Source organism: Mus caroli, unplaced genomic scaffold (assembly GCF_978045245.1).
Source record: "Mus caroli unplaced genomic scaffold, Mus_caroli_1 scaffold_4, whole genome shotgun sequence".
Classification (NCBI taxonomy): Eukaryota; Metazoa; Chordata; class Mammalia; order Rodentia; family Muridae; genus Mus; species Mus caroli.
The window spans coordinates 119,064,621-119,087,115 of record NW_028227259.1 but is presented as its reverse complement, the minus strand read 5'-3'; the positions used below and the strand labels follow the sequence as shown (position 1 = coordinate 119,087,115).

Sequence of the window (22,495 nt, the reverse complement as noted above, 5' to 3'; positions counted from 1 at the left end):
AAAGCAGTCAGTTCTCTTAACCTCTGAGCCATCTCTCCAGCCCCACACAAACTTTTCTGCTCTTATGAAACACAACCGTTTAATTGCAGAAAACGAAGATTTTTTTTTAATGTCATTCCTTAACACATATCAGGTTAATACACCTTTTGATTGTTTTCTATTAGAACACCCGAGCTTAAAAGTTGCCGTTTGAGTTGTTTGAGTTTCATTACAAAAGTGATTGACTTTTGACCTGGGTTTAAGACAGCGTTTCCAACAACTTCGGAGGCGGCCCCACCCATGTGTCTGCTGTTGTGTACAATACTGGCGAGAGGAAGCACTGTTGGCATTGCTGACTTTAGAACCAACACATTGACACTCTGAAAACACTGACAAAGTTCTGTGTCCCATGGTATCAAATATTTAGACAAGATTTATGTAAAAGTAAGCAAATACCCCTATCTCATTAACACGCAAAATCATTTTTGTCTTTTCTCAATTGTGCTCACTTATAGATGTTTATGTGTATGTAGATGCATATGCACATGAGTGAACATGTGTGTGCAGGTTTGTGGGTTCAGGGAATGGGCCTCTGATCCTTGCCACGATCCTTACAATAAACATTTTATTGAATGAGAGATAATCCCAGCCCCCCACCTGCCCCCACACTTTTGTTTTGAAACAGGGTTTCTCTGTGTAGCCCTGGATGTCCTGGAACTCACTCTGTAGACCAGGCTGGCCTCGAACTCAGAGATCTGCCTGCCTCTGCCTCATAGGCAAGAGCCACCAGACCAGGCTCCCATATTCCCTTCTGAGACCCGGGCACATATCTCTGGCCAGCCCGGAACTTGCTACATAGACCAAACTGGTCTTGAACTTGAGTTGTTCCTCTTGTTTCTGTTTCCCTCACACCAGGATGACACCAGCTTGCCTTAGCGTTTAATGATGGTAAAGTCATACACACACCAAATAATTTTTAAACAAAAAAAAATACATTGTATTATATTCATTTGTGTGTGGAAGAGCGAGTGCACATGTGGGATCAGGACAGCTTGAGAGGGTCAGATCTACACTTCATTGTTTTGTTTTGTTTTGTTTTGTTTTGTTTTTTTGAGACAGGGTTTCTCTGTGTAGCCCTGGCTGTCCTGGAACTCACTCTGTAGACCAGGCTGCCCTTGAACTCAGAAATCTGCCTGCTTCTGCCTCCCAAGTGCTGGGATTAGAGGTGTTCACCACCACTGCCTGGCTAATATATTCTTTTTTTTTTTTTTTAAGATTTATTTATTCTATGTATGTGAGTACATTGTTGCTGTCTTCAGATGCACCAGGAGAGGGCATCAGATCCCATTACAGATGGTTGTGAGCCACCATGTGGTTACTGGGAATTGAACTCAGGTACTCTGGAAGCACAGACAGTGCTCTTAACCGCTGAGCCAACTCTCCAGCCCCAGATCTGCATGTTTTGGTTCCTGGCGATCAAACTCAGTTTGCCAGGCTTGGTAGCAAATATTTTCATCTCCTGAGCCATCTTGCTGGCTTTAAATACTTGTTTTAAAGTTATTTCTTTATGATTTCTTTCCTTTAATTGTTTGATGTGCCTGCTTATTTTACATATGTATGTGCCCGTGGTGATGAAAACATTTCTTGAGAGAAAGCAGTCATACGTGGGAAAAGTCTTTTAGCTCAGCAGTTAAGAGCACTGCTCACAACCGTCCATAACTCCTATTCTAGGAAATCTAGTAGTGATCTCTGAGAACAGCAGGCACGAATGTGCTACACATACATACAGGCAGGCAACACACTTGTGTATTTAATAAAATAAGTCTTTAAATTTTTTCTTTGGTTGATTTTTCAAGACAAGGTTTCTCTGTGTATCCCTGGCTGTCCTGGAATTATCTCTGTAGACCAGGCTGGTCTTGAACTCAAAGATCTGGCTGCCTGTGCCTCCTGAGTGCTAGGATTAAAAAGGTTTAAGCTGCCTCTGTCCAGCTAGTAAGATTTGAAATGAAAAATGACAGCTATGACTGAATGTTTGAATCTTCCACAAACGTTTGAATCCCTTTGCTGACTTCTTACCTCCCATGCTGTTGGCTTTTGGAGATGATTGGCAGGGAACAGAGCCTTTATCCCTGCCATCAATACTCTCGAAGATCTGCCTTTCTCTCCTTCTACCACATGAGGACCAAGTGAGAAGCTACCATTTTCAAACCAGCAAGAGGTCCTCACCAGGTGCCAATGATCTTCAACTTCTCAGTGAGAAACAAACACTTGTTATTCACAAGACACTGAATTTGTGGTGTTTTGCTACGGGAATGTAAAAGGACCAAGGCAGTGATGTATTCATCTAATCCATTGATAGTTTTAGAAAGGGTTTGGGATAGCTCAGGCTGGCCTCCAACTTGCCATGCAGCCAAGGATGACTGAATTCCTGATCTTCCTGACTCTGTGCTGGGATTCTAGGCAGGAGCTGCCACACCTGGAAGTACTGAGGATTGAACTGGGGACTTCTTAGGTACCAGGCCAGTGTTCTGCCAGCTGATCTGCCTCAGTCCTGTTCATTCCTCTTTTAATGCACCTACAGTGTGGTCTGTATTGTGAAGTATATGAAGATCTGGATTGAGCTAGACTATTCACCCTCTGGAAAAGAGATACTGTAGGCCCCGGATGTAAAAGAGTTGGGAAGTATATATAATGGTATTGTTAAATTGCCTAGAAGGTTTGTTTTTTGTTGTTGGTGGTGGTGGTGGGTTTTTTTGTTTTTGTCTTTTCGTGACAGGGTTTCTCTGTGTAGCCCTGGCTGTCTTGGAACTCACTCTGTAGACCAGGCTGGCCTCGAACTCAGAAATCTGCCTGCCTCTGCCTCCCAAGTGCTGAGATTAAAGGCATGATACCATGCCCAAAAAGAACTTTTAAATACTGTCTCATCTTCAATCTCCATCTCTCAAGCTTGGTCTCTTTTTGACTCAGTTTCCCTATACCCATCAATGGCAGAGTTGAGAGGCATCTGTGGTGACAAATGAGGACCACTCATCTGGGAAGACACAATGGCTTTTTTATTCTCCATTTGAAAGGAACTTGATCCCCTTCTACCTTGCCTTGGATAGTCAGGAGGCAGGCAAAAGTGGTTGGGGACACAGGGGAAGGCTTCAGAGCCGCCCTGATGGAGGTCACTGGTGGGAAGAATTTGGAGGTGGGACAACCTGAAGCAGGGTCCCTGTGATTGGTCAGGAAGATGGTTTGGCTTCCTCTGAACACTGAGAATAGTCTGTGAGGCCAGCTATTCACTGACGCAGTCTTGACAGTGAGGCCACCAGGAAGGCAGAGGTCCTGGCCTGACTTCCCAGGGGACTGCAGAATTCCATTGTCACACAAGAGTGTCTGGCTGTACACAACTTCTCACACCCCCTCTGACTCCCTGCTGGCAGGGTACCGAAGACGTGGACCATCCAGGCAGAGGACGGGAAGGAGGGGCAACTAGGCTGAGTCTAGGATGAGATAGTAAAACAGGCAGAGCCACCGACAGAGGAAGCTAGCTGGGCGCAAATGGACCTGCCCCCTTGGTCTTCTTGGACAGGATGACCGTGACACTGTCTTGGATGCCATAGGATTTAAAGTCAAACCAGTCCTCCAGGACGTGGCCCTGGAACTCCAGTCGCTGCTCCTGGCTTCGAAGGCCCTGCCTGTCTTCTATCTGCTGCTTCAGGTTCAGGACGTAGTCAAGCGGGTGGATCGCATAGGCGTGGCTCCTGCCATCCGGGTTTTTCACAAAGACCTGGATCTCAGGGGAGATGGTGTCCAGCAGGCAGATGTGGGTGTCGCAGAAGATTCCGTAGTAGGCGAGAGTGCAATGGCTTCTGATGAGCTGACGTTCTCCGCCCGGCTCCTGAAAGGACAGACGCTGCAGGCCCGAGTAGCCCCGGCTCAGTTGGATTTTCTCTTTCAGTTTCTTTATGGGTTCATAAGGGTTCACCCAGAGGGTTAAATCTGAGTGCCCCCACTGCTGCACGGTCACCTGGATATCAGGCGCTCTCTGCAAGAGACGGAGGCAGGGTTAGGCTCGCATTTCTGTCTCGTGACCCACAAATTCCCTTCCCAGATTCATCTTTGTAATAGCAAAAATCGCTTCCCCGCCTCTCCCCCACCCCGCCCCCGCCCCTACCGCCACCTCCTCCTCATCTCCCTTATCTCCCTCATCCTCATCCTCCTCATCTCCGCAGCAAATATTTAGGGAACACCTAGCACTTTGTAAGCTCTATGCTGGGCGCCTCTCCCGAATACATTTCCAGCCCCTTGAGGTAGGCTCTCCTCCCCTTTGGTAGACAAAGTGATGGTACTCGCCTCTGCCACACTTAGTGTTCACTGCATGGCAAAAGGAATGTAGGACACAGCTGGGTTTGGAAGGACTCTAAAGCTAGGGTTGTAAAGCTTTCAAGAAAAAAAAAAAAATCCTCCAGTCCAGCGGGGAGAGGAAGGGTGGAGTGGGAGTTTGAGATGTATGTGCCATTTGTGTGTATAACAGAGGGGTTGTGAATTTGAGAGTATATGGGCTACACAAAGAGGCCTTGCTTCACTGAGTCACAGGCTGGGTGTGGCAGCACACATCTTTAATTCCAGTACTCCCGAGGCACAGGTAGGTAGATCTCTGTGAGTTCAAGGCTAGCCCAGTCTATATAGCAAGCTCCAGGACAGTCAGGACTATATAGTTCCTGTTTCACAAACAAGCCCCAAGGTCTATACTTTCCTGCCTATCTCTTGGCTTTATTTGGCTGGAAATAAGTGGTGTCCAGATGTCTTGCCTCTGAAAAGCTGTTCCCCACTTTGTTGGGTGAGGCAGTGTAGTGTTCAGAGTGTCAGGTTAGTAGGAACCATTCATTACCTTCACCCTCCAGCTGGGGACGGGGCTGTCCCTGTTGTCATAGCAACAGTCCTGTTTCAGACACTGGTTGGCCCGCTGAGCCACTATGTCCCATCTGTAGCCTTCTGCTACATTGTTGGTCGGGTCTGCTGGGTCCAGGATGACAGGCCTGCAACAGAGAGACGATGCCCAGGCTCTTGCTGGCTCTGGAGCCATACCCTAGGGAGACATACCCTAGGGAGCCATACCCTAGGGAGCCATACCCTAGGGAGGTGGTTCCCAGCCTCCATCCTCTCTAGTGACTGAGCATCTGTGCGTCCTCAGAGATGATGAGATTTCTCATCTCCTTGAGGAGAACATTGCAGGAAGTGCAGAGAATCAGAGGGGTGGGTAGGACGAGGCTGTAAACTGGGTCCTGGAACAGTCTCAGATGTCCACTTAGCAGGGGAGGCATCGCAAGGCCATGGCAGGCGTTGAGGGCAAACTGGCTGAGTGGCCTTTGATAACAGTGGCACCACCAACATCCACTGATTGCTTTTGAAGCCCTGGGCCAGAACATAACCTGTGTGAGCCTGCTTTGATTCTCCCAACAATTCTATAAGGGATTAGTATGGCTATCCCTGTTGTAGAGGTCAGGGAACAGAGACATAGACCTTAAGTTCTCTCTCTCTCTCTCTCTCTCTCTCTCTCTCTCTCTCTCTCTCCTTCCCCCTCCCTCCCTCTCTCCAGGGTTTCTTTGTGTAGGCCTGGCTGGCTTGGAACTCAGAGATCTGTCTGCCTCTGCCTTCAGAGTGTTGGGATTAAAGGCCTGTAGGATTAAATTAAATTAAATTAAAGGATTAAATTAAATTAAAGGATTAAATTAAAACCACCTCTCAGCTGACCTCAAACTCTCACAGTTGGTAGTGAAGGTTCTCAGCTGTTCTGATTCTACTGCTCAACAGGGCAGAGCTCTGGCTGTCTCTAATAGTCTCTCTGGTCTGCAAACACTGAAGGACTATTCATTACTGGCTTGCGTGGAGTCTGCTTGGGCCCCTTGGGAGATTGACTGCAGTGGACCCTGGAGCCTGTCAGTAAGAACTGCACTGTGTGTTCCTTGAGTTTGGGGCTTTGTCTTTGTGATAAAGCGCGGAAGCAGGCTACCGGGGTGAGGTGGACCCCTTGAACTCCATGCACCCCCAGCTGTCTGATGAGGGTGATCAGGGAACAGGCAGTGCTGTCCCCACCCCCCACCCCCGTGTAACTGGCCATGTGAGGGATATGGCGGTTTTCTCCCAGGGCTGATAGAGACCTGTAACTAACTAAGAAGAAATGGGGAACAGAGGAAGGGGGAGGGGAGAAAAGAAGGGAGATGGCCAGAGAACAGGAGCAAGAGGGAAGCTAAGATTCTAGGTCTGCCCAAGATCCAGAGTTCCTAAGAATAAGTCTTCCCTCAGAGAGGAGCCTCAGGTGAGGAAATATCTCCATGAGATCCAGTTGTAAAAGCATTTTCTCAATTAGTGATCAAGGGCGGAGGGCCCAGCCATTGTGGGTGGAGCCATCCCTGGGCTGGTAGCCCTGGGTTCTGTAAGAAAGCAAGCTGAGGAAGCCACAGGAAGCAAGCCAGTAAGCAGTACCCCTCCATGGCCTCTGCATCAGCTCCCGCCTCCAGGTTCCTGCCCTGCTTGAGTTCCTGTCCTGACTTCCTACACCGATGAACAGGGATGTGGAAGTGTAGGTGAAAAACAAAAAACAAAAAAACAAAAAACAACCCTTTCCTCCCTGGCTTGCTTTTTGGTCATGGTGTTCTGTCAAAGCAATAGAAACCCTGACTAAGACAACACATTTTTTTTTTTTTTTTTTTTTGATCTTCAGCAGGCTACATTGTAGATACCAGTTAGTTTACTCTAGGTTTGTTGATTTAAAAATTACATCTAATATGGGCTGGAGAGAGGTGGGCTGGAGAGATGGCTCAGCGGTTAAGAGCACTGACTGCTCTTCCAGAGGACCTGCGTTCAATTCCCAGCAACCACATGGTGGCTCACAACCATCTGCAATGGGATCCGATGCCCTCTTCTGGTGTGTCTGAAGACAGCTACAGTGTACTCAGATACATAAAATAAATACATCTAAAAAAATTACAAGCCGGGCGTGGTGGCGCACGCCTTTAATCCCAGCACTCGGGAGGCAGAGGCAGGTGGGTTTCTGAGTTCAAGGCCAGCCTGGTCTACAAAGTGAGTTCCAGGACAGCCAGGGCTACACAGAGAAACCCTGTCTCGAAAAACCAAAAAAAAAAAAAAAATTACATTTAATGTGTATGCGCATGCGGGTGTGTGTGTGTGTGTGTTGTGTGTGTAGATGGGTGCAGGGCATCAGAAAACGAATCACAGAGCAAGCAGTTTCCTGACAAAGCATCTTCTGCTCTGCCCTTTTGGTCCTTTGCCCTTTTCGAGAGACTGCCTTCCAGTTTGCTATCCAGGCTGTGTGCTTCTCCAAGCTTCAGCATCCTGCACGAGGGTGCTGGGCACACCCCAACTGTCCCTTGCGTGACAGTGATGACAATGATGACAGGCTCCTACCCATCTCTGCCTGTGCCCAAGCTGCATGCTCCGCAGGTGCTCTGAACTCGGCCTTTGTGCTTTCCCCTGGCTTTTTAAGGAAAAGCACTGGAATGGTTTAGGGCAAGGTGGGGTGGAAGCGTTGTATTGAGAAACAGGGAAGAGAGTCGTATTCCCTACGACCCTTGGGAAACCTGATGTCTGTCCACTCGAGATTTCAGTGTCAGAGTCTGAGGTAGTTCTTGGTGCATATTCAATAAAGTCCTAAGATTCCACATTTTCCCCGGTCTGTCTGTCTCTCTCTCTCTGTCTGTCTCTCTCCCCCTCTCTCTGTTTGTCTCTCTCTCTCTCCTGTCTGTCTCTCTGTCTCTGTCTCTCTCCCTGTCTCTGTCTGTCTATCTGTCTCTTCCCCCCTCTCTGTCTGTTTGTCTCTCTCTCCCTGTCTGTCTCTCCTTGTCTCTCTCTCTCTCTGAGACTTGGCTGGGAGCACAGACCCAGTACCTTTCTCCTCTGAGCTGTCTCCTGACACAGGCCTCGATGACCGGGTGCTGCAGCGTGTAGTGCTTGGTCCAGTAGATACAGAGGAGCTCATGATCCTGGAGCAGCTCCATCACCGTGGCGAGGCCTTCATCCAGCTTGAAGTTGGCATCCTCCCGGGTGCCCACTTCCCAGGCATAGACAGTGAGCAGCTCCAGGGCATAGAGAGGGGGCAGGTTGGCCCGGGGGCACTTGTCTCTCACATACTGAAGAGAGTGGGGAAGAGACAGAGAGGGATGCCAAGATTACGTGTGACAATGACACCCAGGTCCAGGGGCAGAACATTCAAACTCTAACCCATGAGCTGTGTGACCTTGACAAAGTGACTTTCCCTTCCTGGGCCTTGGTTTCCCTGTTTTAGGATTAAGGGTCTAGGTTTGCCCAGAAGACATCAAATTGTGTCTGAATTCAAATTTAGGGGAATATAATTTATTTTTTGAATCCTCTCCCTCCTCCCTCCTCCCTCTTCCTCAGGTGCGTGTGTGGAGGTCAGAGTTCAACTTAAGCCTTTACAAGGGTTCCTGGGATCAGATTGAACTACTGTCGCTAAGCTAGTCTGGCAAGCACCTTTAAGTTGCTGAGACGTCTTATCAGGTAGATTTAATTAATCTTTTGAATTTTATTTTTTTGTACGTGCATATAAGTGTATAACACTATGTATGTATGCATGGGGGTGGAGGCTAGAGGGCGGTGTGAGGTATTTTCCTTAATCGCTGTCCACATTTTTTTTTTTTTTTTTTTTTTTTTGGTTTTTCGAGACAGGGTTTCTCTGTGTAGCCCTGGCTGTCCTGGCACACTCACTTTGTAGACCAGGCTGGCCTCGAACTCAGAAATCCGCCTGCCTCTGCCTCCCGAGTGCTGGGATTAAAGGCGTGCGCCACCACGCCCGGCCCCCCGCTGTCCACATTTTAAGAGCCGCCCTCTTACTGAACTGGATCGCTCTTGCTGTCACTGGCTAGACCAAGCTGACCAGAAAGCCCCAGGGTTTCTCCTGTCTCAGCCTCCCCTGTGCTGGAATGGGAGGTGTGCCACTGTGCTCAGCGGTTTACGTGGATGTTGGGGCTCTGGGCTCAGGTGGTCATGTTTGTGTCTCAAGCCTGTTACTAACTGAACCACTTGCCCAGCCCCCGCTGTTTATTTAAAAATCTAAAACCACTGGTACTAAGCTTGTGCCGGGTAGTTTTACAAGCTAAAGTCGTTTGAGAGTAGAGAACCTCGATTAAGAAAATGCCTCCGGAAGACCAGGCTGTGAGCAAGACCTTAGGGAATTTTCTTAGTGATTGATAAGGGAGGGCCCCGCCCCCATCGTGGGTGGAGCCAGCCCACTGTGGGTGGAGCCATCCCTAGGCTAGTGGGCTTGGGTTCTATAAGAAAGCAGGCTGAGCAAGCCATGGGGAGCAAGCTAGTAAGCTGCACCCCTCCACGGCTTCTGCATCAGCTCCTGCCTTCAGGTTCCTTCCCTGCTTGACTTCCTGCCCTGACTTCCTTCAGTGATGAACTATGATGTGGAAGTGTAACCCTTTCCTCCCCAACTTGCTTTTTGGTCATGGTGTTTCATTATGGCAATTGTAACCCAAACTAAGACATAGCTCTTTTTAATTTTCTCAAGGCTTGATATGAAACCCAGGCTCAAGTGTGTGTAGTGGAGGGGGTGAGCCCGAAGGGGGCTGACAGATGAGTATTCCACCTGACAGCTAATATTTATAAAAGAGGAGATTGATTATAATATAATCCATGCACGGGCGATCTCTCTATTTCTTCACTCCAGTATTAGCGAATTTATGAAGTACAACTGGAGATGAATATTCACAGGTAAAGGTGGACAGTGCCATCCAAGGGGACAGAGGTAGAATTCTACCAGACTCCTTACTTTTTTTTTTTTTACTTTATTTTTAATCATGTATGTGTGTGCACGCATGTGTGTCTATGAGCATGCGAGTGTATGGGTGCTCACGGAAGCCAGAGGCACAGGATTCTCTGGAGCTGGAAGTTATAGGTTGTTTCAAGCCGCCTGATGTGGGTACTGGGAACTGAACTCGGGTTCTCTGCAAGAGTCGTGCGAGCTCTTGACTGCTGAATTAGCTCGAGTTTGTCTTTGAGTTTGTGTAGCCTAGGTTAGCCTGGGGCTCACTATGAAGTCCGGCTGATCCCCTTGCTTCAGTCTCCTGAGGGCTTGGGGTTACAGGCATGTGCCCCATCACAACTCATCTGTCTCTTAGTGTATCTGTTTATTTTACAAGAAGGCTGCCCTCCCATCGTAAGTGCGTTGAGCGTGCATGCAGAGGGGCTATTTTTGATGCCTCCTTTTTTTCAGTTTAGATAACTCTACACACCCACTGCGTCGAAATATACTGGGTTCACTTCAGATACCACATGGGACACTTGAAAAGTAGTCACCAAGGACCCGTTCATTCAGTGATGACTGGGACGCAGAAGCTGTCACCACTGAGAGGTAGAGTCGTATGCATGGGTTTTAAGGAATCCACCTCCTCCTTAGTCTTGAACTTGTTGAGCCTAACGTTCACAAACCACAGGAGTGGACATCAGCCCAGGAACAGTGTCCTAGCATCTGCCCATCCTCCCGCAACCCTGTCTCCCGTGGATGCCTTTCCCCCAGCCTCACCCTGGCAGCCCCCTCACCTGCTGGTACCAGTGTTTGACCAACCGAAGGAGGCTCTTCAGCTTCGTTGGCCGATGCTTCACGAAGTTTCGCTGCAGCTCGCTGAAGGATGGAGAGAAATTTCCTGGGTACCCATTAGCCTCGATCAGGTTTGCGTAGACCTCGGAGCTGGGACAGGAAGGGCCTGAGGAGAGTGGAAGCAAAGGTCGAGTGAAGGAAGATTCTGGAATCCAGCGTGGACTAAGTAGGCATTTTGGGGAGGGCCTGGTCACTCATTAGCTCATGGTTTATCTCCAGAGAGACCAGATGTTGGCATTTTGTCTAGGCCCTGTCCCAGAGTTACCTGGCAATAGTACTTTAAAAGGGGCTGCTTGCCCCTCCTCTCTCTCTCTCTCGCTCTCCTGCCCTTGCTCTCTTACCCTCTCCCCCCACCTCTCCCCACCTCACCCCCACATGCTTATGGCCGGCCTTTTCTCCTCTTCTCTCTCTCAATATCTCTCTCTCCCTGCCTCTGCCTCCGCCTCCCCCCCTCCCCACCCCCGCTCCTCCCCTCCTCATGCCCTGAGTACTGTATCATGTGGCTGGTACCACAGAGGGAGAAGGGATGCCTCAGCATGGGCCTGCAGAGGCACCCCCTTCCCTGAACACCATGCCACCCCTCCATCAAACATATCTCTGCTTTCTCATTTTATAAAACACAACACCTGAGACCTTGTATAGTTATCTTTCTGGTGATCTATCCATCCTTCCTTCCTTCCTTTCTTTCTTTTCCTTCCTTTCTTTCTCTCCTGTGTGTGTGTGTGTGTGTGTGTGTGTGTGTGTGTTTCAAGACAGGATTTCTCTGTAGCCCTGGCTGTCCTGGAACTCAGTCTGTAGACCTGTAGATCAGGCTGGCCTTGAACTCACAGAGATCTGCCTGCCTCTGCTTCCTGAGTTCTGGGATTAAAGGACCCCACCCTCACCCCACAAATTCTTTAAAAGCTTCATACTTTAAATTTTACTTTGGTGACAGAGTCTCACGGTGTATACCTGGCTGCTTGTTACATAGACTGGCCTGGTCTCAAACTCTTAGAGACCTGATGCTGTGTCCTGAGTGCTGGGATAAAAGGCAACCTCCAACACACCCAACCTGGTGAGTCTTGCTCAGGAGAACAACCATTGGCCTTTCCATGTCTCGGGTCCTCCCTGATGTCCCCAATATTTCCCAGCATTTCTTAGTGTTTCTTTTATCAATAGATCTCTTTCTGGATGATGGAACCGTATTGGTCAATATTCATAGGGGAGAACTGGGTTTGCACCACTCCACGAAAGACTTTCTTCCTGAGGCTGGATACCATTGCTAGCAACCATGGGATAACACTGCATAGCCTTATCAATTGGGGGGTAGCATACAAAAATCATTATGGTTTGGATCTCTGAGCTCTGCTTCTGGGAAAGGTCACCCAGACCCAGTAGATGCCACCTTGCTTCTGATTTGACTCCTTCCCCTGGTTGGGCCGTGGATCTTTCAAAAATATTCTTCCTACAGAAAATCCTTTCCGGAACCTTATTTGGTAGTTCTTGGGGGAACTCCATTCTTTCCTCCGATCACTGGCTACCGTTTGTCTTATGGGCCTCTGTGATAAGTTTCTGTTTCCCCAAGTCTGCATGGCAGCTCACCCCAGCCCAGGACACGGGTAGGAAAGAGGAAAGCGTGTGGTCACCCGAGGAAAGAGGTCACAGTCTCCAGGGGAGGCCAGGAGAGGCATGTGCTTCTGTTCCCCTTACCCAGGGCTCTGTAGGCTGGCACAACGGTGACAGTGATGGTCTCCCAGGTCTCTCTGGTCTGGATCGTGAAGATGAGACTACTGGGTACTCTGTCAGTCACACTCAGGTTACTGAGCCCAAGGTCCATCAGGTCCTGGCAGTAGTACATCCTTTTCTGTATCAGTCTCAAGACAGCCTGATGGTGCTTGGCTTCTTCCTGGAAGCTGTGGAAACAGCTCAGGAACACGACCAGCTCCACGTCTGTAGTGCTCCTGAGCACGGTGCCATTCCCAAAGCAGCCTACCTGTGAAAGACAAGACCCCGTCATCCCAAGGCTCTCAGCCATGGGCCCGGCAACCTGGGGCTCTTCATACGATACAGCCCTTTAATCGAGGACCCTCCCATACAGGCTGAAAAGTGTTGCTTCCCATGTCATGGGTGCAGACACATGGAGGGTGAATCCTGTGCTCAGCATCTCTGGAAGCTGGACTCCGGCCCCCAGGCCTCCTGACACAGGGTCTCTGTTCTAATACACAGCCTACAGCTGACCTGGACCTTGCTGTTTAGCTCAGGCTGTCCTTGAACTTATGACCCTCCTGATTCAGCCTCCCAGGCACGGGTTCCAGGAGTGGCCCACCGAGCAGCCCTTGCTTATTCCCTACACTGTACACCTTTGGAGAGTCAGTCTTCTCCAACCCAGGGAAATGTCTGCTCTAAGAGAATCAGGACTGAGTATCCCCAATAAAAACACTTCAACATGATCAAAATCCAAGAGCCTTTTCTTAAACCTGCTGATATGCCACCACAAGTGGAAAATCCCACACCTGACCCCATATGACTAAAAGTAGCGTATAAAGTTGCCTTTGGGTATGTGAAGACACATGAATTTCAAGAATAGATCTGGATCCTACCCTAAGAGATCTCATTATGTTTATGTAGATAGGCCGAAGAGCTGGGGAGGGGGGCTATTTCTAAACCTGAAACATTTCAGGGCCTAAGTATCTGGTAAAGGACTCCTGACCTGTAGAAATACCCACTGCACCATCTGTGAAACAGGGAGTCGGTCCCATACATCCATTCATCCATCCATCCATCTATCCATTTTTCCTTTCTCCCTCCCATTCTCTCTGCTTCCCTGGTTTAATTGCATTGTGGATGGCTCAGGGAGCCTCCATCATGGGTGACAAGGTCTTTGGCATTAGAGCTCTAAGCCTAGCCCTGGCCTGACTCACCGGCTACGTGATCATTAAGGAGCCCAAAGTCCAGCAAGTGAGAAACCAAAACAGTGATAGGGTTATTGGGGAGATCAGACACAGTACTGTACGCCCAGGACTTGTGTGGGGGCCGTGTCCTGGAAGTCAGCAAGGCGTGTCCCAGAAGTCAGCAGTCAGCAGTGTGTATCTCATCGAGTTGATCCCCAGCTACTTCCACATTAGTCACATTAGTTCCCCCCCCCCCCCGCCCCACGGAAGAGCAGTCAGTACTTTTAATCACTGAGCCATCTCTCCAGACCCCCAGTTTCTATATCTCTTAATGGCAAGAGAAGAAACTGGACTGTTTATTTTTTTTTCCATTTTATTTATTCCTCTGTGTGTATGTGTGTGTGTGTGTGTCCCACATACCCTATGGCACACATGTGGGGGCCAGGGGATAACTGGTAGAAGTTGGTTCCCTCATTTCATCATGTGGGCCCCTGGGATTATACTGAGGGTGTCAGTCTTGGCACCTTTCCATGCTGAGCCATCCTGCTGGCTCTCAAATCAGATGATTTTGAAGACAGAGTCTAGGCTTACTCTCCTGGCTCTGCCTCCTTGGCACACAAAGCCCTACATCTCTCTGGCTCACCTCTGGCTTACCCCACATGAGACTACTGGGGTTGGGTCAGTCCCTGGGTGGCTACCTTTCCTGGTTAGTGAGTCACTGCAGAAACTAAAATACTGTTATCACAGGCTGAGCAGTCCCTGTATCTGGCACTACCAAAGGCCATTTAATGCACATCTCCTTTTTAATCGCCATGGAGACTGGTCCTGCGACCTGGCTCCCCAAGGTACAACACTGGATACAGAGGCAGTGGAGCACAGTCCACTTGCAAGGTCTCGCAGCCAGCCAGGGAGTTAAATGGCAGCTCAGCAGACACCACCAATGGGTCTTTCTCTCCACCCTATGATGGTGTCCACACACTATGCTCTGCTCCCAGAGAGCAGGTGTCTGCCTTCTTGATTCTCCATTTTAATTCTGATTCCACTAGTATTCAGACTTGTTGTTCCTATCCTGAGAGAAAGGACCGGAGATTGATTGTGGATGTGGGCAAAGGGCGATCCCTCTGCAGGTCAGATTATGTCTACACTGCCCTCTCCCTTCCCCAGTGAAGAAAGCACAGCTTAGGATAGACTTCATGATTTGCTTTGGTTGTCATCTCGGTTTCAGTCATGTAGATAACAGCCCTCTGGAGCTTCAAGGGTGGAGGGATAAAGTATAGGATACATATAGTGTAGAGTGTAGGATACATCCAATGAGGATACATCCAGTGTAGGATACATCCAGTGTAGGATACATCCAGTGTAGGATACATCCAGTGTAGGATACATCCAGTGTAGGATACATCCAGTATAGGATACATTCAATGAGAGTATAGCCAGTGTAACATATATCCAGTATAGGATACATCCTGTGTAGGACACATCCAGTGTAGGATACATCCACTGCAGGATACATCCAGTACAGGATACATCCAGTGCAAGATACACTCTTACTGTTCTTGCTTTGTAGGCATGCCTATCATTTAGTGGGTTAAGGGGAGGAGAAATGAGGCTTAGCAGTTAGCATCTGCAGCTGTCAAAACTTAATCTATTTGGTGAGTCTTCCTTCTATCTAGATACTTGTTCTACCCATTTTTTTCTTAGGTATGTCAGGGAGGGAGTGGTCTAGAGTACAGCCTTGCCCCCAGAGACTCCCAGCGGCCAGGAAAAAGCCCCAGGCAAGTATCATAATAAAACCCTTGTTTCTAAGACTTTACCCTGAGCTAACCTTTAGGCTGCATGGCCTCAGTGTTGGGAAATGGAACATGATGTTTGGGATGCTGCCGTTACAGAGGAGCAGACCAAGGACTTGAGACATGAGACAGAGTCACACAGCTGGTGAGAGGAAGAGCCCAGACTCAAATCCTCTCTGTGTGGCAGCAAAACTATGGCTGCCACTTCTAAATCATGTGACCTGAAGCTCAAGACTGCAAAATTCGACCCAATAGTGCAAGTTTAAAATCTCAGGCTGGGAACCCAGTCCTAATTCTAGTCTAGATGCTGCAATCACTTGGGCTATGGCATTAAGATGTGTCGATCTCTTCAGGTGTCAATCTCCTTAACATTTAAATGAACAATTGGCTGAGGCTAGTTCTTTTCCAAAGTTGTGTGTGTACATGTGCGCATCCTGCACTAGTGCGCACTTGTGTGTGGAGATCAGAGTCAACCTTGGGTATTGTTCTTTAGGCTGCTCATTTGTTTTTTTGACACAGGGTATTCTACTGTGCCCTAGGGCTTGCAGATTTGGCTAGACTGATAGGCCAAGGAGACTGGTTGGTAGGCCTAGTGGTTCTCTTGTCTCTGCCTCTGCAGGGCTGGGATAATAAGTTTGAGCAGCTACACTCAGCCCTTGCCCCACCCCGTTCCAGGGTCTGTTGAACTCTGTGATCCTTAGCTCAGCTAGGGGGTGGGGGTGACAGTTGGAAGAAGGACTTAAGGAGGAAAAAAAAGTATTAGTGAGAAACTTGGGTCACCGTTTGAGTAGCCAGGTTCAAATCCCAGCTCTGACGTCAGCAGTTACATCTCTGAACAAGCCCAATGGCTACTCTCAGCCTCCATTTTAAGAGTCTTTCAGTTATCAAAATATAAAAACGTGGAAAAAATTAGGAAGAAGATCCCATCCAGGCAGCCAGCACATCTAAACTTGCCACATCTGTGACCGTCTTTCTTTTGTACACGCTAGGCTTTCACTCTAGCCTTGAGCCACATCCACAGAGCCCGCATTTGTGTCATCTCAATCACTTTAAAGTGAGTAGCAGATAGCAAGGAGCTTTGCCCCAATACAGCATAGCATGTGTCCTCCTAAAGAGAGTTCCTCATCCCAGTAGGTGCGATTTAACTTGACAATGGCAGTTTTCTTACCAAAATGCAGGTCATATTAAACATTTACCACTCATCCCCAAACTCACACTCTCTCTGTGTCTCTGTCTGTGATGTGTGTGTGTGTGTGTGTGTGTGTATGTGTGTTGTTCTGAGATATGTAACGTAGGCTGGCTTTGAACCCACAATCCTCTTGCTTCTCTACCTCCCACATGCTGGGGTTGCAAGAATGGGCCCCCAAGACAGGCTCCCCAAAATTGTTATATACAAATTACATGTCAGGATCCAACTAGAGGCCTTGCATTGCATGTGGTCACTGTAGCTCCTTCATTGCGGATCCTTTGTTAGGCTCATCCGTAAAATGGGACAAGAATGGTATCTGTCTCTCAGAGTATAAGTTTTAATGATAGAATATGCGGGCTTTCGCTACCATTTTTTCCCGAGGTGGTCTTTTATTATCTTCTTTAGTAGTTCATTCTGCTCAAGGCTCGCAGGGCTGTCTCGAGATGTCAGAAGCGTGAACTAGGGATCACGAGGCGAGGGGACCCCCCTGGCACTGGGGTTTGCCCTGTCCTGGCTGGGAATGGTGAAGTCCAGTCTTACCTTGAGTACCTTGAGCACGCGAACATCCCGAGCCGGGCCACGATCTTCACGGAAATTCTCCTGCCTCAGGAACTGTTCCACTGTCTGCACGGTCTCCAGGACCTCTTCTTTCCACTCTCTGGTTGGCTGCAGCCACTGAGCCACAAAGGAGTCCAGCTTGGAGGCCGGGACGCCGTACAGCTCCTGGGCTACTGCCATGGCTACACGCTGACCGCTGACCGTCAGCTACCTCGGGCGGGGCGCAGGGCTATATAGCCAAGCACCCATCCAGCTGCCTGCACTCACCTCCTCCTTTTTTAAGGCGGCTCCTTTCCAGCTGACCTCTGGCACCCAATGGCGGAAAGCGGGGTGAAGAGAGAAACTTGGGAGCAAGGCTCTATGGGGGGTCCCCTCCTTGGAGATTTATTGTCATGGTAGGTGTGCCCAAGGACCAGAGGCTGGGGCTGGCCGGTCTGGACCGCCTTAACAGGGTTGGCATGGGGCCAACTTTTGTGCTGTTAAGTTTCGATTCTCAACATTTGTAGTTTCCCTTTTGTGACGTTTGTAAACTGAAATTGGCTTGAGTCTGACCTTCCGGAGACACCTTGTCTGGATGACTTAGGCCAACTGCCCTGACCCGTCACAGGGAAACTGAGGTTTGGAAAGAGAAAGAGCCTAGTCATGGCTGTGGTAAGGAATGAGGCATCTGGAATCAGAAGGACACTTTGAGGTTGTCAGGTGCTTTTTATTTATTTTATTTAAAATAATTATTATTATATTTATATAAAATTTAGTATATTTCATTTAAAAGATTTTAAATTTTATTTATATTTTATTTAATTTATATTTACATATATTTATATGAGAAAATTATATTTATGTATTTTGTTTTTGTTTTTGTTTTTTTTTTTAGGAGGGAGATGCATGTCATGGCACAAATGTGGGGGTCAGAGAGTAAAACCTGCAGGGGCCTGTTGACTGCTTCCACCACACGTGGATTCTAGGACCCATACTTGGGTCATTAGGCGTGGCAGCAGCTGCTGAGCCTATTGACCCAGACTTCCATATTCTTGGTGCTCTAGGTGGGCTTAGCTATGGGACAGATGGGCAAGAACTGAGGTTCCCCACGGATGTAAAGCACTTGACTTGACTCAGTCCCAGCAAATGGCAAACTGGGGCTACCTAGGAATCACAGAAAGTAGGGCGTGAAGCCTGCAGAGAGGTCGAGAAGTGGGAACAGCCGTGGAAGAAACAGGAGCAGCCGGAGAGCTCCAAGCAGATCACATACATATCTGTGATCTGACAGATTTCTCTTTTTCTGTTTTTTCAAGACAGGATTAAAGGCGTTGTGCCTCCATACCCAGCTCTGGCTGATTTTTTTTTTTAAGGCACCTTTTGTTTGATTAATTAATAAGTTGAACATGGACGGGCAGTGGTGCCACACACCTTTTGTCCCAGCACTCAGGAGGCAGAGGCAGGCGGATCTTTGAGTACGAGGCCAGCCTGGTCTACAGAGTGAGTTCCAGGAAAGCCAGGGCTACACAGAGAAACTCTTATCTCGCGGAAACAGGAAACAAAACATCTTGAATGTGTTTACATTTAAGCACACAAACACCACACACACAGTCTCAATAAAACGTTTTCAAAGCCAAAACAACCCAAATGAAGGTGGGTTCATGTCTCTAACAGAGATCCTTAGAGACATGAGACCTAGCAGCGGCTGTGTAGAGGAGTGGGTGGAGCCGGGCTCTCCAGTAGTTAAAAGATTCAGAGCTGGGGTTGCTGCAAGAGTTCAGCTGGTGAGATGGCTCAGTGGGTAAGAGCACCCGACTGCTCTTCCGAAGGTCCAGAGTTCAAATCCCAGCAACCACATGGTGGCTCACAACCATCCGTAACGAGATCTGGCGCCCTCTTCTGGAGTGTCTGAAGACAGCTACAGTGTACTTACATATAATAAATAAATTTAAAAAAAAAAAAAAAAGAGTTCAGCAAAGCAGAACGAGGAAGAGCAGGAGGGTGAAGGAAAGGAGAACGTTCTGGAAGCCAAGTGATAATGCTGTTTGACAAAGAGGAAGTGGCTCACTAAGTCACATGTCAGGTGAGCCCATTCTGCCTCCTTCCCAGAGTGAATCAGAAGCGTGGCATGCAGAGAACTTAGAACCTAGCATGATCGCTCTGCCACCTTCTATAATAAAGATAGACAGCAGCAATGCTAGAGGCAGGGAGATGGGTGTGACACCGTGTGGCAGTCCATGCAGGATGCAGCAGTGAGCGGGCCATGGTGGCACAGGCCTTTAATCCCAGCACTAGGGAGGCAGAGGCAGGTGGATCTCTGTAAGTGTGAAACCAGACTGGTTGATACGGTGAATTCCAGGTCAGCTGAGGCTGTGTAATGAGACCTGTCTATAGAAAGAGAGAAGAGGGGCTGGAGAGATGGCTCAGCGGTTAAGAGCACTGACTGCTCTGCCAGAGGAGGTCCTGAGTTCAATTCCCAGCTACATGGTGGCTCACAACCATCTGTAATGGGATCCGATGCAGTCTTCTAGTGTATGTCTGAAGATAGGAAAAAAAAACTCTTATAAAAATAAATAAATCTAAAAGTTAAAAAGAAAAAAGGAAGGAAGAGGTGGGCAGGGGGGCGATGGGTGCAGAGGGGGTAAGGAAAGGGGCTGGGTCCTGATTTTCTTTTTTTTTTTTAATTCTTTTTTTTATTCGATATTTTCTTTATATACATTTCAAATGCTATCCCGAAAGTTCCCTATACCCTCCCTCCACCCCACTCCCCTACCCACCCACTCCCGCTTCTAGGCCCTGGCATTCCCCTGTACTGGGGCAAATAAAGTTTGCAGTACCAGGAGCCTCTCTTCCCAGTGATGGCCGACTAGGCCATCTTCTACTACATATGCAGCTAGAGACACAAGCTCTGGGGGTATTGGTTAGTTCGTATTGTTGTTCCACCTATAGGGTTGCAGACCCCTTCAGTTCCTTGGGTACTTTCTCTAGCTCCTCCATTGGGGACCCTGTGTTCCATCTTATAGATGACTGTGAGCGTCCACTACTATATTTGCCAGGCACTGGCATAGCCTCATGCGAGACAGCTATAACAGGGTCCTTCCAGCAAAATCTTGCTGGCATTGTGCAATAGTGTCTGGGTGGTCCCAAGTCTCTGAAGGAGGAGGAAGCAGGGATAGCTGATCCCCTCTGGCTTCGTCCATTAGTGAAAGGAGGAATAGCAGAGCCGGTGGAAGCCTAGGAGTAAGTCTGCAGGAAGAAATAGAGGCGCCTTGCATGAGGAGGTGGGAAGCTTCATGGAGAGACCACACGTGGTTTTCCTTGTCACACAGATGATGGCCACTAGCGCCCCAAGAGAGAGAGAGAGAGAGAGAGAGAGAGAGAGAATGTTATCCCCTCTGTAGGGTAACTCCGGTGAAAATGTTTTCTGGGTCTCTTATGAAGCTTATGAAATAGCAGGCTTCTAGAGAGCTTCCTCGGACATCCTTAGTGTTAGCTGCCCCTCCCGCATCCTGCGTCTGATCTGTCCTCAGCACCGGGTTCTTAAGTCAGACCATACTATATTATAACATTTTAAAGAGTAGCAGTAATTTCACAAATGGAAGTCAGCACAGACGAAGACTTCTACATTTACTGTATGTTTATGCTGACATGATTTATTCACACAAGAACTGGTCGGGCCTCACTTATTCTTTCTGTTCACCGCCATGAAGCATCCTAAGGGCCAAGCAACATCGACCATTTTACCACTAATACTCCGAATGTCGTGTGAATGTTTTAAAGGGGGATACAGAGTCAGTAATGCGTTGGCTTTCTGGAGTGTCAAAACACAGCTTAATTAAACGAGTTTCTGTGGGCAAGGAGGGGGAGCCAATTATCAGAGGAGGGTGACTAGGTTTGGGGCCAGAGGCAGGCATGGGAAGATTGTCGTGGCTTGGTGTCTCCGTGATGTAGAGCACCAAATGAGGACTTCGGTAAGGACTTTTGAGTGCTCTCAAAAGTTGGCAGTGGGAGGTTGGGAGGTGGAGAGTGCAGATCTCAGAAACACTAAGAGCCATGTTTCTGTGTCCTCATATTGCAACCCAGCCCTGGTGGCCCTTCCTTGCCTCCACATTAGTGCTGGCCTCGGGACTTTGGTTGTTCTGGTCCTCTGGCTTTGGTAAGCTAGGTCAGAGCAGATGAACCTTTCAGTAAAGTCAGCCCTGAACAAAGAAAGGAGTGGCTCAAGGTGACATGTGGCATCGATAGTTTGAATGTCATTTGGACTGCTGTATCCATGATCCAGACAGTTGGTTTTAGGAGTCAGCTCATCTGAACTATAGGATGCCCAGATTGCAAACATATCCTCCAGCTTCCTTCACACGTGTGTGTGTGTGTGTGTGTGTGTGTGTGTGTGAGAGAGAGAGAGAGAGAGAGAGTATATGTGTGTATGTGAGAAAGAGTATGTATATGTGTGTGAAAGAGTGTGTGTGTGTGTGTGAAAGTATATGTATGTGTGTGAGAGTGTGTATGTATGAGTGTGTGTATGCGTGTGAGTGTGTATGTGTGTATGTGAGTGTGTGTATGTGTGAGTATATGAGTATGTGTGAGAGTGTAGGTGTGTGTGTATGAGTGTCTATGAGTATGTATATGTTAGAGTGTGAGTATGAGTGTGTGTATGTGCATAAGTGTGTGTATGTATGTGTATATGAATGTGTGTATGTATATATGTGTATGTAAGTGTATGTATGTATGAGTATGTATAAGTGTATGTGTAAGTATGAGAGTGTGTCTGTAAGTATGTGTGAGTGTGTGAGTATGTGTGAGTGTGTGTGTCTGCTTGTGTGTGTGAGTGTGAGTATGAGAGTGTGTGTCTATGTGTGTGAGTGTGTTTATGTATGAGTGTGTATGAGTGTATGAATATCTGAGTGTATGAGTATGTATGAGTGTATATGTGTGAGTGTGTGTATATGTGAGTGTGTATGAGAGTGTGTGTGTGTGGGGGGTGACTGTGAGTATGAGAGTGTGGGTATGTGGAAATCAGAGGACAACTTCAGATGTCCTCACCTTCCACCATGTTTTAGGTAGAACATTCTGGAACAGGCCCTTAGCATAACTGACTCCATGATGGAAGTGCCATTCAGGGGTAAAACTCAGCACAGAGACAGCACCACTTGCCAAAATGAAAACAGAGACCTGATCCATCCAAGTCCAGAGTTCTGGGAAAGTCTCTGAGTGTAGTACAAGCCTTGCTTCCTGGCTTCCGTAGTCTGCTTCTGGCTAGCTGTTATTGCTAATTGTAGTATATCAACCCAGGATACAGTTTTTGTGCTTAAAACTCACCCTGAAAAGCCTCTGGGCTATACTGGGGTCCTGAATACCCACTGTGGACTCTGGCCAAGTAATAAAGACTTTATTGGCTTAAACCTGTGTCCAAGGAGTCTTCTTTGGTGGAAACCCCACGACAGTGTCTCTTTTGTGTGCACTTCTGTGTATGTGGAGCTAACTGGCTTGGAGCTGCCACCTCCTC

At 48.2% G+C, this 22,495-nt stretch overlaps 1 protein-coding gene across 2 annotated transcripts; it reads right to left on the bottom strand.

Moving 5' to 3' along the window:
• Positions 1-3,011: 3,011 nt before the first annotated feature.
• LOC110294578 (2'-5'-oligoadenylate synthase-like protein 1) lies at positions 3,012-17,462 on the bottom strand. 2 transcript variants are annotated; one of them, XM_021162908.2, is made up of 6 exons: positions 16,996-17,460; positions 12,296-12,578; positions 10,549-10,712; positions 7,873-8,114; positions 4,856-5,003; positions 3,012-4,009 (listed from the first exon to the last, which is right to left on the bottom strand). In XM_021162908.2, exons 1-6 carry the CDS (start codon positions 17,191-17,193, stop codon positions 3,509-3,511), a joined length of 1,536 nt encoding a protein of 511 aa, XP_021018567.1. In that variant the 5' UTR covers positions 17,194-17,460; the 3' UTR covers positions 3,012-3,508. The 2 variants fall into 2 exon arrangements, with proteins under 2 accessions (XP_021018567.1, XP_029332834.1); XM_029476974.2 differs by lacking the exons at positions 3,012-4,009; positions 7,873-8,114 and having other exon boundaries at positions 4,862-5,003; positions 16,996-17,462.
• Between the last annotated feature and the right edge of the window lie 5,033 nt (positions 17,463-22,495).

Coding starts and splice junctions, on each gene's coding strand:
- LOC110294578 (XM_021162908.2), bottom strand. CDS start 17,193: ATGGCAGTAGCCCAGGAGCTGTACGGCGTCCCGGCCTCCAAGCTGGAC. Junction 10,713..12,295: donor GCCAGCCTACAGAGCCCTGG/GTAAGGGGAACA, acceptor CACTCTCCTCAG/GCCCTTCCTGTCCCAGCTCC. Junction 5,004..7,872: donor AGACAGCTCAGAGGAGAAAG/GTACTGGGTCTG, acceptor TCTCTGTTGCAG/GCCTGTCATCCTGGACCCAG.